The 13334-nt window shown below is 34.8% G+C and overlaps 2 protein-coding genes across 2 annotated transcripts in view; one reads left to right on the forward strand and one right to left on the reverse strand.

Annotated features, from left to right (window-relative positions):
* Positions 1-1401: 1401 nt before the first annotated feature.
* Positions 1402-6677, reverse strand: LOC141644259 (uncharacterized). The gene is made up of 5 exons (XM_074453738.1): positions 6346-6677; positions 5652-5811; positions 5459-5539; positions 1979-2102; positions 1402-1670 (listed from the first exon to the last, which is right to left on the reverse strand). The coding sequence occupies exons 1-5, from the start codon at positions 6479-6481 to the stop codon at positions 1644-1646; spliced, it is 528 nt and encodes a 175-aa protein (XP_074309839.1). The 5' UTR covers positions 6482-6677; the 3' UTR covers positions 1402-1643.
* A 5713-nt stretch (positions 6678-12390) lies between these two features.
* Positions 12391-13334, forward strand: part of LOC141644260 (xyloglucan O-acetyltransferase 1-like) — a 2916-nt gene continuing 1972 nt past the window's right edge. The window contains exon 1 of the mRNA XM_074453739.1: positions 12391-12686. Within this exon, the coding sequence (XP_074309840.1) occupies positions 12449-12686 (238 nt within the window). The 5' untranslated portion in view covers positions 12391-12448. The remainder of the gene's footprint in view (positions 12687-13334) is intronic.

Consider the following 13334-nt stretch of genomic DNA (forward strand, 5'->3'; position numbering starts at 1 on the left):
AGGGGATGGTGGTGGGTAATGGTGGCGGAGAGCTAGTTTCGAGGGTGGGGAAGGTTTTCCGGTGGAGATGAGGCGGTTTGATGGTGTGGGTGGTGTGTTAGGACTTAGGATGGTTGGATGTGGATATGGGGTGGTGGGTTAGCCGGTTAGGGTGTGTGGTGGGAGATGAGAGAGAGCAGTAATGGACGAGTGGGTCATACGAGTATTCTTTTGAGCTTAATTTCAACTTACTTTAGTTTAGCCTTATTTAGTTAAGTTCAACTTAGATCAACTCATTTCAGCGGAAATAAACATGCCGTAGAGTGAAGTTGATGATTAATTGTGTTAAAAGTTTCATAAAAATAAAAACGTAAAGAACCTAATAAACAAGCAAAAAAGAAGAATACATAAAGATTTTGTTGATGGGAGGGAATAATAAGTCATTTGATTAATTTTTTTTTGAAAACTTTAAATAATTTTTCAAATTTATTACTCCATATTTGCTTAAAGAGACGACTGTCCTAATATCCCGATTCCATCCATATACAGTATATAATACTCGTAAGACAATAACAAAAGCAATTAAATAAAGTGTGATCACGACAGGAGTGACATTTATTATTTATAACTTGAATAATAATGTAATAAGAGAATCAGATTAGTGCGTAGACTGTGTACTGCTTTTTCAAGATTGAGATTTGTAAGAGATTGGTAATCATAATTCATCACAGATAATTGAGCATCAATAATGGACACAAGTTCTCTTTTTGAGTTTGTTTTTGCAATTCCTACAATCCTACACCTTCACTCCCCATAATAGGCATTGTCGCAAGGAAATTGATAACGCCAAACGGTGAAACGCTTATGCTACTTGTCCTATGAGAGCATAATTTTATCTAAGCTAAACATAAAAACGAGTGGAACAGTGCTGGTGTTATAGCCACCCACCCAACCAAGTGAGAGTATCAGGATAACATACACTCTTGTTTCAGACAGGCTTAAGTTAAGACGTACTCACAAACGATTTAAAAAAATGTTAAAATAAAAAGGTTTTATAACATGTCTTAACTTAAGACCGTCTCAAGCTGAGAAAGAAAAGTGTGAAGACTGGACTAGTGACATTGATAAGCTTTTTAACGCGGAAAGTTTGCCTATCTATCCATATCAATTGTCACTCAACGTAAATACACAATGGTCCCATAATATGAGATATGACTTATATGACTCATTTTCTCAACATTTGTGTTCATTTTGATGTGCATCTTTGCTGTCAATTTGGAATGTCTCCCAAATCCATTTCTTCTAACCTAAGCAATCTTGACTACACCATCCATCACAAGAATGCCCATTTCCGATCTCGAGTTTTGGGGAAAAAAAACGTCGAAAATGAGGAATGAGTTGCAAGTGAACAAGGAGAAGAAATGAACAATCACTAGGTAGTTGCATTAGTTGCAATCCCAAGAAGGCAAGAAGTTTATATTCGTACATATCGTAAAATCGTATGATTCCTTGGTTGAGAGTTAGATGGATAAGTGGGGTGGGGAAATAGAAAATGAGAAACACAAAAGGACTGAAGCAGAGAAATCCGGCGTCCTTCAGTCGGGTAGGTAAGCTTCAAGCAGCAACTGGACCAACTAGAGCTTGTGGCTTTGCAACTTTGGCTCTCATACTTTTCCTTTCAGATTTTTAAGCTATATACAGAAGAGCAATCGACAAGTTAATACAGTGGTCGGTCCGAAAGAGGGTCGAATACAAACTTCACAAATCCTCACATAAGACGGTTCCATGATAACTATCATGAGATCAATTACCCATAAATGATAAATGGACCATATATATACCCTTTTGCTGTGATATTTTCGCGTTATCAGTGACCACTGTTTAATTGGAAGCGGTTTCATTTATTGACTGCTTTTATATGATTAGTGATCATTTGACAGCTTTAAATAACAATTAATAATAAATTAAAACTTAAAACAAGAGCAGAAGTTGAACATACCACTTTCCTAACACGCTCATTTGCTGCCGGAGTACCCCCAGTAACAGATTCAGGATGATAAGGACTGCTGACTCGTACTTGATCCATCACCACTATTACCGTCTTGTCCCACCGCACAGGAAGCCTGCACTACGACCATGCAAACTTAGTAATACAGAGCATTATTGTTGCAGAAGTTATGAAACAACTTACAATCTTCAAAGTTCAATCATTTTTGTATAACCTATAATATTGTTGAAGTCTTTACATTAACAACTTACAATCTTCAAAGCTCAAGTCTCGAAAGGTAAGAAACCATTGTATGAAATTTTTCTTAGAAAGCAATCATTGTTGTGAGCTTTATTTTACCCTCGGTTGAAAGTTGAAACCAAACGTTATAAAATGCGGTCGCGGAAAACTCCAAAACCTTTACATCTCGGTCGTGTATTGATGTTGCGACCAATATCTAAAACTATGCAAACATCTATCCCATCCTACTAACGACACAGGAGTTGGCCGAGGGTATATTTAGCTAACTCTAAACCACTTAAAAAATTCAATCAGATGTTCGTCCTCACTATACATTTCATTGTCAGATCGATATTATGTCTTTGGCTTAAAATGGAGAGTCCAACTATCAACCCATATCCGATTGTTGATTGCCGGACACTATACGAGAGGAACCTGCAGTGTTCGACTTACATAGCCGTCCACACTAGGTCAAGTCAACAATGGATGAGGGAAGTTTCAAATCTAAAATTGTCAAAAAGATCTGAGAAATTATGTCAAGCACATAAGGATGCACTACAAATCACAAATTAGCCAGCATTATTAATGCAGGCTTAACTGCTATACTATTTTCACCATCATAAAGGCTAAACTCCTTTTAGATCGAGCAGCCATTGACACCCTTCGCATTGGCAAACCAGTCACACTTATATGCCAAATCAACTATCTTGTCATATCATTTCCTAACAGATCTTAGCGAAACCAGCTGTCTTAATTGTAAAAGTTCAACTGAAAAAGGGTAACCCCCATATAATAGATGCTCAAGCAGGAGACTCGGGAGACGTGCGAGTCAGAGCAAACTAAATTCATGTCCATCAAAGTCCGCAGAAAAAATGTAGCTTTTTCACCTTTTCCGACTAGGACAAGAACTTGGAGAATCATACATAATCATCTAAGTCCGATAAACAAATCAGCCAGTGAATCATATCCAACAAGCTAAAACTCAATATCACTTCTAACTACTATCACAGATGTATAGAGTATATTTCTTCCTATATCACAAGGACTTCAATTCACCCATAGGAGTCAGCTTATCCATAAGTCAATCATCATAAGGTGAAGTTTCCTTTTGCACTAGACCACCAATGACCTTCAGTAAGAAACTTGATACTTACAGCCTTCGTTTAACCAATCTCACGAATGTAGCACACTAGCACCTAGCCACCTAGTATCTACATGCTTGACAAAATGTTTAAGCACACAACTAAAAGAGATAAGTGCTGGATGAGGTTCCTTCACATTTTTTGCAGCACTTCATAAATTGAATCTAAGAGCCTAAAGTTGAATAAAAAGTTAGTGGTCACTTCCGGGAAATTTGAAAAACGGAAGTAAAAAGCTTATAATGAGAAAGAGTACTCGAGATAAATATAAGAACTAGCGGTAAGATGGACGAGTCGCCGAAGCAACCAAAGCAACCAACGTAAACAAGAATGTGATACCTAAAGCCATAGAACAAACATAACTGCGGATTGTTCTCTTGAGCACATGAGGCTGTTCAAGAGTTTCCCTACAGTTAATCGTATAAGTTCGTTGAAACAAGTAACTTTTCTCTTATCTTCCTTTCAATTCCCTACCATTCATCATTTTGTGGAGTCCCACACTCCCACTACCAGACGCGTAACCTAGTGTTGGTGTCAGCTATTAATGAAAAACACTCATGTCTTGGCTTTAAATGAAGAGTGTAAGTATCATACCCATGTCCTAGTCTTGATTGTGGGACACGGATAAGTGAGGTAACATGCAGTAACATAGCTATCCATACTAGGATTAATGGAAGCACATAAGGATGCCCAAAAATAAACAAACTGTGTTACTTATAAAGCTCAACCCTAAAAATCTTTGCTCTTCAAAATATGGATTTGTCCCCAAGTACATATTAACCCATACTCAAATATGTATCTGAAAAAATGCAAACCCGAAACATAGCGGCCTTAGATCTTCAAACTACTACTCTGTATAATTGTATATAGTTTCTAATTAGTATCATTTTTTGTCCTAAGGCGCTAAACATAATAGCTGTCTTATGATCAACTGACTGAAAGTGATAGATGCTCAAGCAGGAGACTAAGGAGACTTGAGAGCCAAAGCAAGCATCTAGACTAATACACAGTGAAAATGCATAAGCTGGATTCATGTCCATCAAAGTCCATAACAAAAATATGTAGCTTTTCACCTTTTCCTACGAGGAGAACTTGGAGAATCACACATAATCATCACAGTCCGATCACTCCGATAAACATATCAGCCAATGAATCATATCCAACTAGCTAGAACTCAATATCGCTTCTAACCACTATCACAGATGCATGGAGTATATTTCTTCCTATCTAACAACTCACACAGACTTTCGTTCAGCCACAGGCATCAGCTTATCCATGACTCCACAAGTCAACTATCATAAGCTGAAGTTTCCTTTTTCACTAGACCACCAAAGTCATAAAGTAATAAAATTGATAAGAACAGCCTTGTTTAAACACCTAACGATCCTGCTTTTACTCCTGACTTCCTGAGTACTGATCAGACAACATGACACTATAAGTCTATTACATGCTTATTGCTCTGTAGGTAACGGAGAGAAATAAACTAGTTCTGAACCCCCCTCCCCTCCCTTCATCAACAACCAATAAGTACACACAAAAACCAATTCTTCTAATTTTCTCATCTATGCAAAATAAAACCACTAGAGTGCACTTCGAACCCTTGCAAAATTATAATCTAGCTGTAATAGCCCTACTAACCACACGTACAAAGGTTGCATACATCTAAGCCTCCCCTAACCGAGATTGATGAAAACCTCACTAGCATCCTGCTTTTACTCGAGTCGTGATCAGGCAACACGAGACTGTGGCATGCTTAGTGCTTTGTATGTAACCGAGAGAATAAACTGTTCTAAAGTCCTCCTTTTCATCAACATCCAGTAGCTACACACAAAACCCAATTGTTCTAACATTCTTATCTACGTATACTAAAACCACTATATTGCCCTTCCAAGCCCTGCAACATCAAAAGCCTGCGGTAGAAGCCTTACTAACCAACCTCACATCCAAAGGTTGCACACATCTAAACCTCCCCAAACCGAGATTGATGAAAACCCTCATAGCCTCACTAGGTAATACTTATAGGCATAAGGGCGATAAGGCTTTAAATTAAACACAATAAACCTAACTAAAACATAATCAAATCAAAACAAATGAGAGATTAATGGCACATTACGTTTTTGACAGAGCATCAAAAATGCTTTGAGCCTCAATTGTCACTCCCACCCCAATCCTCTCTGCCTCCATCTCAGCTTGCCTGCAAAAACCCATAAACACACACCAAATCAACTCAAACAAAACTCACAAACCCTAAAATAACCCTCAAAAACAACCAACAAAATCAAATATTTGGAAAATTTTAATTCAACCTTATAGCAGCTTCCTCTTTAGCTTGAAGGGAATTAAGATCAAGAACACAATTCTTAACATCAATTGGGTCTTCCTCATGCCTCAAAAAAGTGAACTCTCTAATAAAATCAGCCTTCAACAATCTTATATTTCTTCTTGATCCAAATTTTGAACCCTCTTGTGAAACCCCAGATCAAAAATATCAAAGTTAAGGAATCAAAAACATAGAATCAACCCTAATCAGTGGCGGAACTAGTGGGGCTAGCAAGGACACTCACCCCCTCGAACAACCCTAACTATAAATCCTGATTCCGCCACTGACCCATGTAACCATAAAACATAGTCAACCCAGAACTTGCAAGAAAAGAATAGAATCAACCCTGATCAGTGGCTGGGCTAGCAGGGACAGTTACCCCTCGAACAGTAAACAAAATTGAACTCTATTATTAAAATTTTACCATTTTCCAGCGCGCTAACTATAAATCCTGGTTCCGCCACTGACCCATATTCACATAAAACATAATCAACCCAAAATTGGTAAGAAATGACAAGAATATTGAACTCTTAAGTACAATTTTACGATTTTTTCAGCGCGCTAACTATAAATCCTGGTTCTGCCACTGACCCAAATACACATAAAACACAATCAACACAAAATTGACAAGAAATAAGAGTAAAGAGTGAAACTTTATAATATATATAACAAAAGGATATGAAGAACAAGAATATTGGAAGGTTTATCAAAAGTGATAACTTGGGCCTCAAAATCTTCGCCTAATGTTGTTTTGATTTGAAGTACACAACCTATGGCGAATTCTTCAGTGTTTGTGTCCGCCATTGTTGCTGCCATCTTTTATTGGTGTTCAAGTTTATGTAGAGAAAACCCAAAAAAATGATTTATTTGATCTTTTTCAGTTTATTTTTGGCTTGTAAATTGCAGTTATTGTGTTTGGAGTTTTGATTAAAGAAGCGAGTTGAGAAGGAACTGGGAAATTAGTACAAGTGAGATCATCAATTCCGGATCCGGTTTAAGGAAACCGGTTACTATACAAGTCGGGTTTGTATTTGACCCTTTAAAAGAAGGAATCGTCTTGCTTGTGACGGGCTAATCCCGTTACAAGCTGAAGACCTCTCACAAAAAGGGAGATAGGACAAGGTGGGGCACCCCCCATGTGCTTCCCACCCACCTCTCAATGGGTATTTTGTGAGAGGAAACGGTATCCGTCACAAGCAGCTTGTGACGGATATCGCCCGTCTTCAATGAGATTTTGTGTTAAAAGAATTTATTTTTCAGGCTTAATCATTTTTTTTTGGGTTCCTTGGAGATTTAGATTTGGCTATGGCCCAATCAAGTCGGGTGCCTGTCGGTTAGCTCGAATAGGGTTGGTTTGAAAGAGTGTGTTTCGGGTTGTTTATTAACAGGCCGAGTTAATTCAGGTTCTGGAAGATTCGAGTCCTTAGCCGGGTGTCAAGTCCGGTTATTCGGAGCGGGACAATTTTGCCAAGTTTTTACTTCGGATGTGTGAGCCTTTAAGCTTGGCTCGACTTTAAGATTAAATCTCTGTTTATTCTGTATGAGTAATTAGAAAGAGTTAGAGAGCATATATGAGTGTTGATCCACGGATCTCTCAATACCATTTTCTTGCCGACAATTTGTCAACGATATTTAGGTCATTTGTCGACCTTTTAAATAATTTGTCGGCGATATTTAGCAATTCGTAGAGATGGAAGCGGGTCGTACCTCGTGCTGACGCATCGTGCTAGGAGAAAAAAAATTGGCACGACCCACTGTGTCGTGCTATGTCGTGCCTGTGAAATGAAAATGGCGCCCCACAGCCCTTGTCGTGACGTGCTTGAACATGCCCATATAAATCTTTCACTTTAGGCTTATTTTTTTCGTATTTTGAGCTTGCCAAAGTGTGACTTGCTGTGCCTGGGCAATGGTCTGCGTGACACTTCCATCTCTAGCCATTCGGGTATTATTTAGTCAGCCTAATCTAGCCCAATTCATGGCATATTTAGAATTTGAGCCCATTCATCTCTCTCTTAAGCTTTTGCAAGCCATATTCCCTAAAATAAACACAAATTATTGTGTAAGACCATTTTACTCCTAAGACTAGTTCATTAATCAAAAGTCCAAATAGATTACTTAACAAATTTGTAAAAAAATATTTTATTTTGATAACCTAAAATTTTAGATTGATAACTTGTATATTTAAATGTGTTAATTTTCATCATAAAATGTCGAGTTGTTAAAATAAAATTGAAATATAAATTAAATTAAATTTTATAATTGGGTTTCTCTCCTTTTGGGCCAGTCCTATGCTATAGGACGGTCCTATAGGAGAGTTGCTGAAAATAAAAGTACGAACTAATGTAACAACAGATTACTAGCATGGGCCTTGATCCATTGATCCGTTTATCCAGTTGGGATTGACGGTAAGATTAAAAAAAGGAGTGCCAAAGTATGGTTATAAATGATGAGTTAAAGCTCTATTCGGTAAAATTAGTTGGAAAAATAACTGAATTTTAATAAAGTATTTGTAAATTGAAAACTAACTGACAACTACAAAATTTAGTGAAAAGGTAGATGTAAGGTTGCTCATTTTATTAAAATTTACTAAAAATTTATTTACTAGATATGGAATACTAATGCGTAATATATACGGAGTACTATGTATAATTTAATGAGTGTTTTATCAAGCTAACTATAATAGTTTTTTTTTTTCCTATAATACCATTTGTAGAACAATTTTTGTTTTACAATGTTGTCTCGAATTCACAAAAACACTAGTTAGTAAACGTTATTGTTATTAGGTAAGGATTTGGAGAAAGCAATATGGAATTCGAGCTTCAATCTTAAACTTGACATCATAGCATTATTTGTAAACCGAAAAACAAATAATTTTCAATATATTGTATGAACAAGATAATACCATGATCTTTAAATCATTTTTTCATATGTTTTTTTTTTTATCATATGTTATTTGTATTATATCAGTATATTGATATAAATCTCGCTCACATTGCTCACAAAATTATGAATTGAATCAAGTACATTATTATAAATCTCGCTCACATTGTGAACAATTGGTCTCCTTTGTGACGGGTTACCATTTGTGACGGATATTTTGTGAGATAAAATGGTAACAAAATGAGTTAGTGGAGAAAGGGGACCACATGAATAGTGTTGCAGAGAGAGAAAAAGTGGGTACATTGTGAGGTAAAATGGTATCCGTCTTCAGCTTGTGACGGATATGTCATGTCTTCAATGAGAATTTGTGCATTGTGAATTAAATCAAGTCCGACATACAAAAAGAAGTAATGTACTATTACTCCAAAAAAAAATGTAATGTACTATATTGTCTTCAAAATATATTCATTTGATTAGAATAGTCAATGAGCCACATGTAGTACGAAGTACATGACACATTCATTCCCATCGTCCTTGTGTGTTTGCAAATTACATGTATATGTCTCTATGTCGGTTTTTAAGCCATGTTATCGATTGAAAAAATGTTCAATAATCAATCTGTTTGATAATAAAACGAGTAATCCGATATTCGACTAGTGATGGATACGGTAAGATATGTCATTAACTATCCTACAAACTAACAAAAACGAAAATACAAAATATATTGATAAGTACCCTTAAAAACCGTCTTATAGGAGAGTTGTTGTTACATCTACACCTTTCTATGTCAGTTTGTAAGCCATGTACTTCATTGAAAAACACAAATTCTTGTTTCAGACGTCCATTTTGATCTGAAACAATAAGACGGAATTTTATGACCATTTTATGGTCAAATGTAACCACAATAGTCCAACAAGTCCAGTGTTATAGCTTATGGTAACTTATTTTTCAGTTTGACGGTCAAATGGTTGCAAAACCAGCTTTATTGTTACAAACCAAAATAACCCGTCTAAAAGGAGACCAACATTGAAAAAATGTTCAACAATCAATCAGATTGATAAGTAAACGGGTTAACGCGAATAATAATGAGATGGGTTAATAATAACGTCGGTGGAGCTCCGAGTGAATTTATATATTCACATGTCAATATACCCTACTCCAATATCTATTTGTCACTTGTCACTTGCAAAAGTTGCAATTTACTAAGATTTGGTTCACCTTTTTGGTGCACTTTCTACTTTTTAGTTGGATTTAGAAGTCTTCTAATATTATTGTCAAAAAAAAAAAAAAAAAAGTCTTCTAATTGTCACGAAGTTTATGATGGCTAAAAAGAAAAGTTCTTTAATTTTTTTCACAAATTCTCATTGAAGACATGACATATCCGTCACAAGCTGAAGACGGATACCATTTTACCTCACAATGTACCCACTTTTTCTCTCTCTGCAACACTATTCATGTGGTCCCCTTTCTCCACTAACCCATTTTGTTACCATTTTATCTCACAAAATATCCGTCACAAATGGTAACCCGTCACAAGGGAGACCAATTGAATTTTTTTACTTTTTTTTTTTTGGTATCTTCAAAGTTTTATTTAGGGTAATAAATATGAAGTATATTGTAGTGTAGTATAGTGCATTGTTATCAGAATCTTAATTCGATACTACAATTGGGATAAACCCTTGTTGATTAAGCTACTTTATTGTGTGCTCTAACGTATTAGAAAAATTGATGTTATAAGTATCATCTTTGTGTAGAAATACGATCCACGTCATCTTATATTTACATTATCTGTCAAGAAATCATCCCAACCAAATGCTTAAATTAAACCTTAAACTGATGGTTGGAGTTCCAATATCAGTTTTATACTCTAGCATGCCCCCTCACACGAATGCCTTTCGGGCTTGAAGTGTGGACGCAACTATAGTCCTCCCTATATCTGGTGCTAATATTACACTTTAGAATTGAAGGGGTGAGATTCAAACTCGTGACTTTTTAATTGAGATGATTTCTTGACACTATCACACACATTCAATTAAAAAACATATTCAATGGTATTAATTTCCAATTACAAATTATAAGGATTTGTTATTTGATGATTTTATTTTCACCAAAGAATTATTGTAGAAAAAGAACAGGAAGGTGCCAAATACTAAAGTAGATCCACTCTAAATGACTTTATGAGTAATGAATGGAAGAGTCAATCTCATAATCATGTTCATTGACAAGAGTGTAGTTTAAGCTCTTTTTTTAAGTAATGTTAATTGATGAAAAATTAATTGGTGTTTTTATCATTTGACTATACTATAGAGTATATAGACTATAGGGTATATTAATGTCGGTCGATATTTTCACTAATTTGTTGTATATTTCACCCAAATTTCTTTTATCGTTGGGTAACATAATTTTTCACTTTCATGTATTTCATTATCAAAGAAATCCGAAGTAAAAATATATATAACGATTTATTATTAAAGAAGTACTGTATAAAATTAATGGATCCTTATGTAAGCCGAGTATGACAATAATGACTATAATATTACCCCTAAAATTTCAACATTGAAATTTCAACATTGTTACAATTTCTGATTCTTAAGGCTCCGTTTGACACGACACTTCAGGTAACTTATTTGACCAAAGTAGCTTATTTGACTAAAATTTCAGCTACCTGATTTTTTTACAAGTGTTTGACAAGTAGCTTATTTGGTCAAATAAGGTACCTGAAATGACATGCTACCTCAGGTAGCATTTGAGAAATCAGGTACCTGAAATGACTTATTTTCCATTTTATACCCCTTTATTCTATAATATTAAATAATTTTCATATCCTTTTACGTCATTTTATCAAAATCAACTACCTTTTCAGCTAGTTTGTCAAACATATTTTTATATAATCGATTCCTCATCGCTCTCCTACTTTTCGGTTAGCTTATCGATTACCTTTTCGAGTTTTAATTTAGTTTTTCGGGTTTTTATTTATCTTTTCGGAGTAATTTTGCCAAACAGAGCCTTAAATAGGGGACCTTTAATTAAAAACTTGTTATATATATTCTGCAATAGTCCACCAATGTAAATCATTACCTTAAAATAAGCAACCTTGTCTTTTAAAAATCTATTATGAGAAAATCCACCACCAATTATTACCTACCTAAACCCAAATTATTGTGCATTGTTTATTTGACTTATTGAACCAAATCAATCCACACAACCTCCCCGATCTACTCTTGTCTTTTCTCATTTGCCAACCCAAAAAGTATTAACCACAATTAAAAAAAAGTACTAGCACAAAATAAAATAAATAAATTTCTTGTAAAACCGTTTTTACAATAACACATGTAAAAGTAAATTACAAAAGCCTCGATGCTGTTATTGTGAAAAAGTGATGATCGTGAAAGTTATTTTAGTGATGTTATTCAAATAAAAATGTAAAATATCCTTTGTGTTAAACGGTTTTATACTAAAATTATCGAAATTAAAAAGTATTAAATGGTCTAGGCTGAATTTGAACCATTTTTTTCTCTCTACTTCCTCTCTAATACACACATATTTTAATATATTTTCTCTCATCTCTCACTATCTATTAAAACTTTATTTTTATGAAAGGATTACAAGTATTGGATCATCACAATATTTGATCTGGAATAATAGGAAATGGAGGTCCATTTCTTTTGCGGAAATGAAGAGAATCCAAACCGGTCTAGGCTTTAAGGTTATGTTTGGTACTCAACAGATTATTATTATTAATGGGACAGATTGATCAAGCAAATTATAAATAACAATATATCGTTTACCAAACGAGGCCTAGATCACCTCCTTATATAAAAGGCAATTTTCCCTCTGAAAATAAATGCTTAAAAAGGAGGCCAAAGAAGTTCAAGAAACGCCAAAAAAAAAAGTCCAAGAAAAATGAGTGCAAAAAATCCATGGAAAACCCAAAATCACTCTCAATTTTCCCTCAAGAATTCATGGAAATCAATGGTTATTTATGTCATGATTTCTTTAGTACTAATTTTATGTTATCTTTCTCCCTTTTCTCTTCCTACATTAACAACGTATGAGAAATTCTCAAATATTTCTTCAATTTCCATAATTTCTTCACTGTCATCAAATTCACCATCCACGTCGTCGTCGTCACCTTTGCAAGGTAAAATTCTTTTCTTCTTTCATTGTTTTTCTTAATTTTAAGTTTTCGGGTTCAAATTTGGTCCGATTGTTGATATGTGTATCGAATAGAAGTATATGTTACTACTCGTCGTGTTAGAATAACTAAATGGATTTGGTTGTAGCGGAAAAAGTGTGAATTTGGTGTCTCGCAATGAATGTGTGTGTGTGTGAACAAAGACTTTACGTTACATACGAGTTCAATACATGTTTTATGGAGTAACAAACTTTATGTCTTAAAATCCGTCAATGTAGTTGGTAAAATTTGTGTCGAAAATCGAAATTATGAATATCTATTTTTCATGATATATTATTAACAATCTTTGTTAATTAGCTTATTAACGTGTGTCCTAGGAAAACCGATGATTTCCTATTACCTAATTTTACTGCGAGATTGAATTTTGAAGTTATTATTATCAAAAGATACGTTGAAAATTATCCAAATTTGGTAAATAAATATGTGAAAAGGTGGAAATTAATTACAATAATTAGTACCACCCCCGTCTCGATTATTTGTTTCCGTTTATATTTTTTGTGAAGGCATTTATTTTAATCAAATGTAAATAAATGATTTGAGTGAATAAAGTATATACGAAGTGCTTAGTAGCATAGTCAGTTTCGTGTCGTAAGA

The sequence above is a fragment of the Silene latifolia genome, chromosome 2 (genome assembly GCF_048544455.1).
Source record: "Silene latifolia isolate original U9 population chromosome 2, ASM4854445v1, whole genome shotgun sequence".
Classification (NCBI taxonomy): Eukaryota; Viridiplantae; Streptophyta; class Magnoliopsida; order Caryophyllales; family Caryophyllaceae; genus Silene; species Silene latifolia.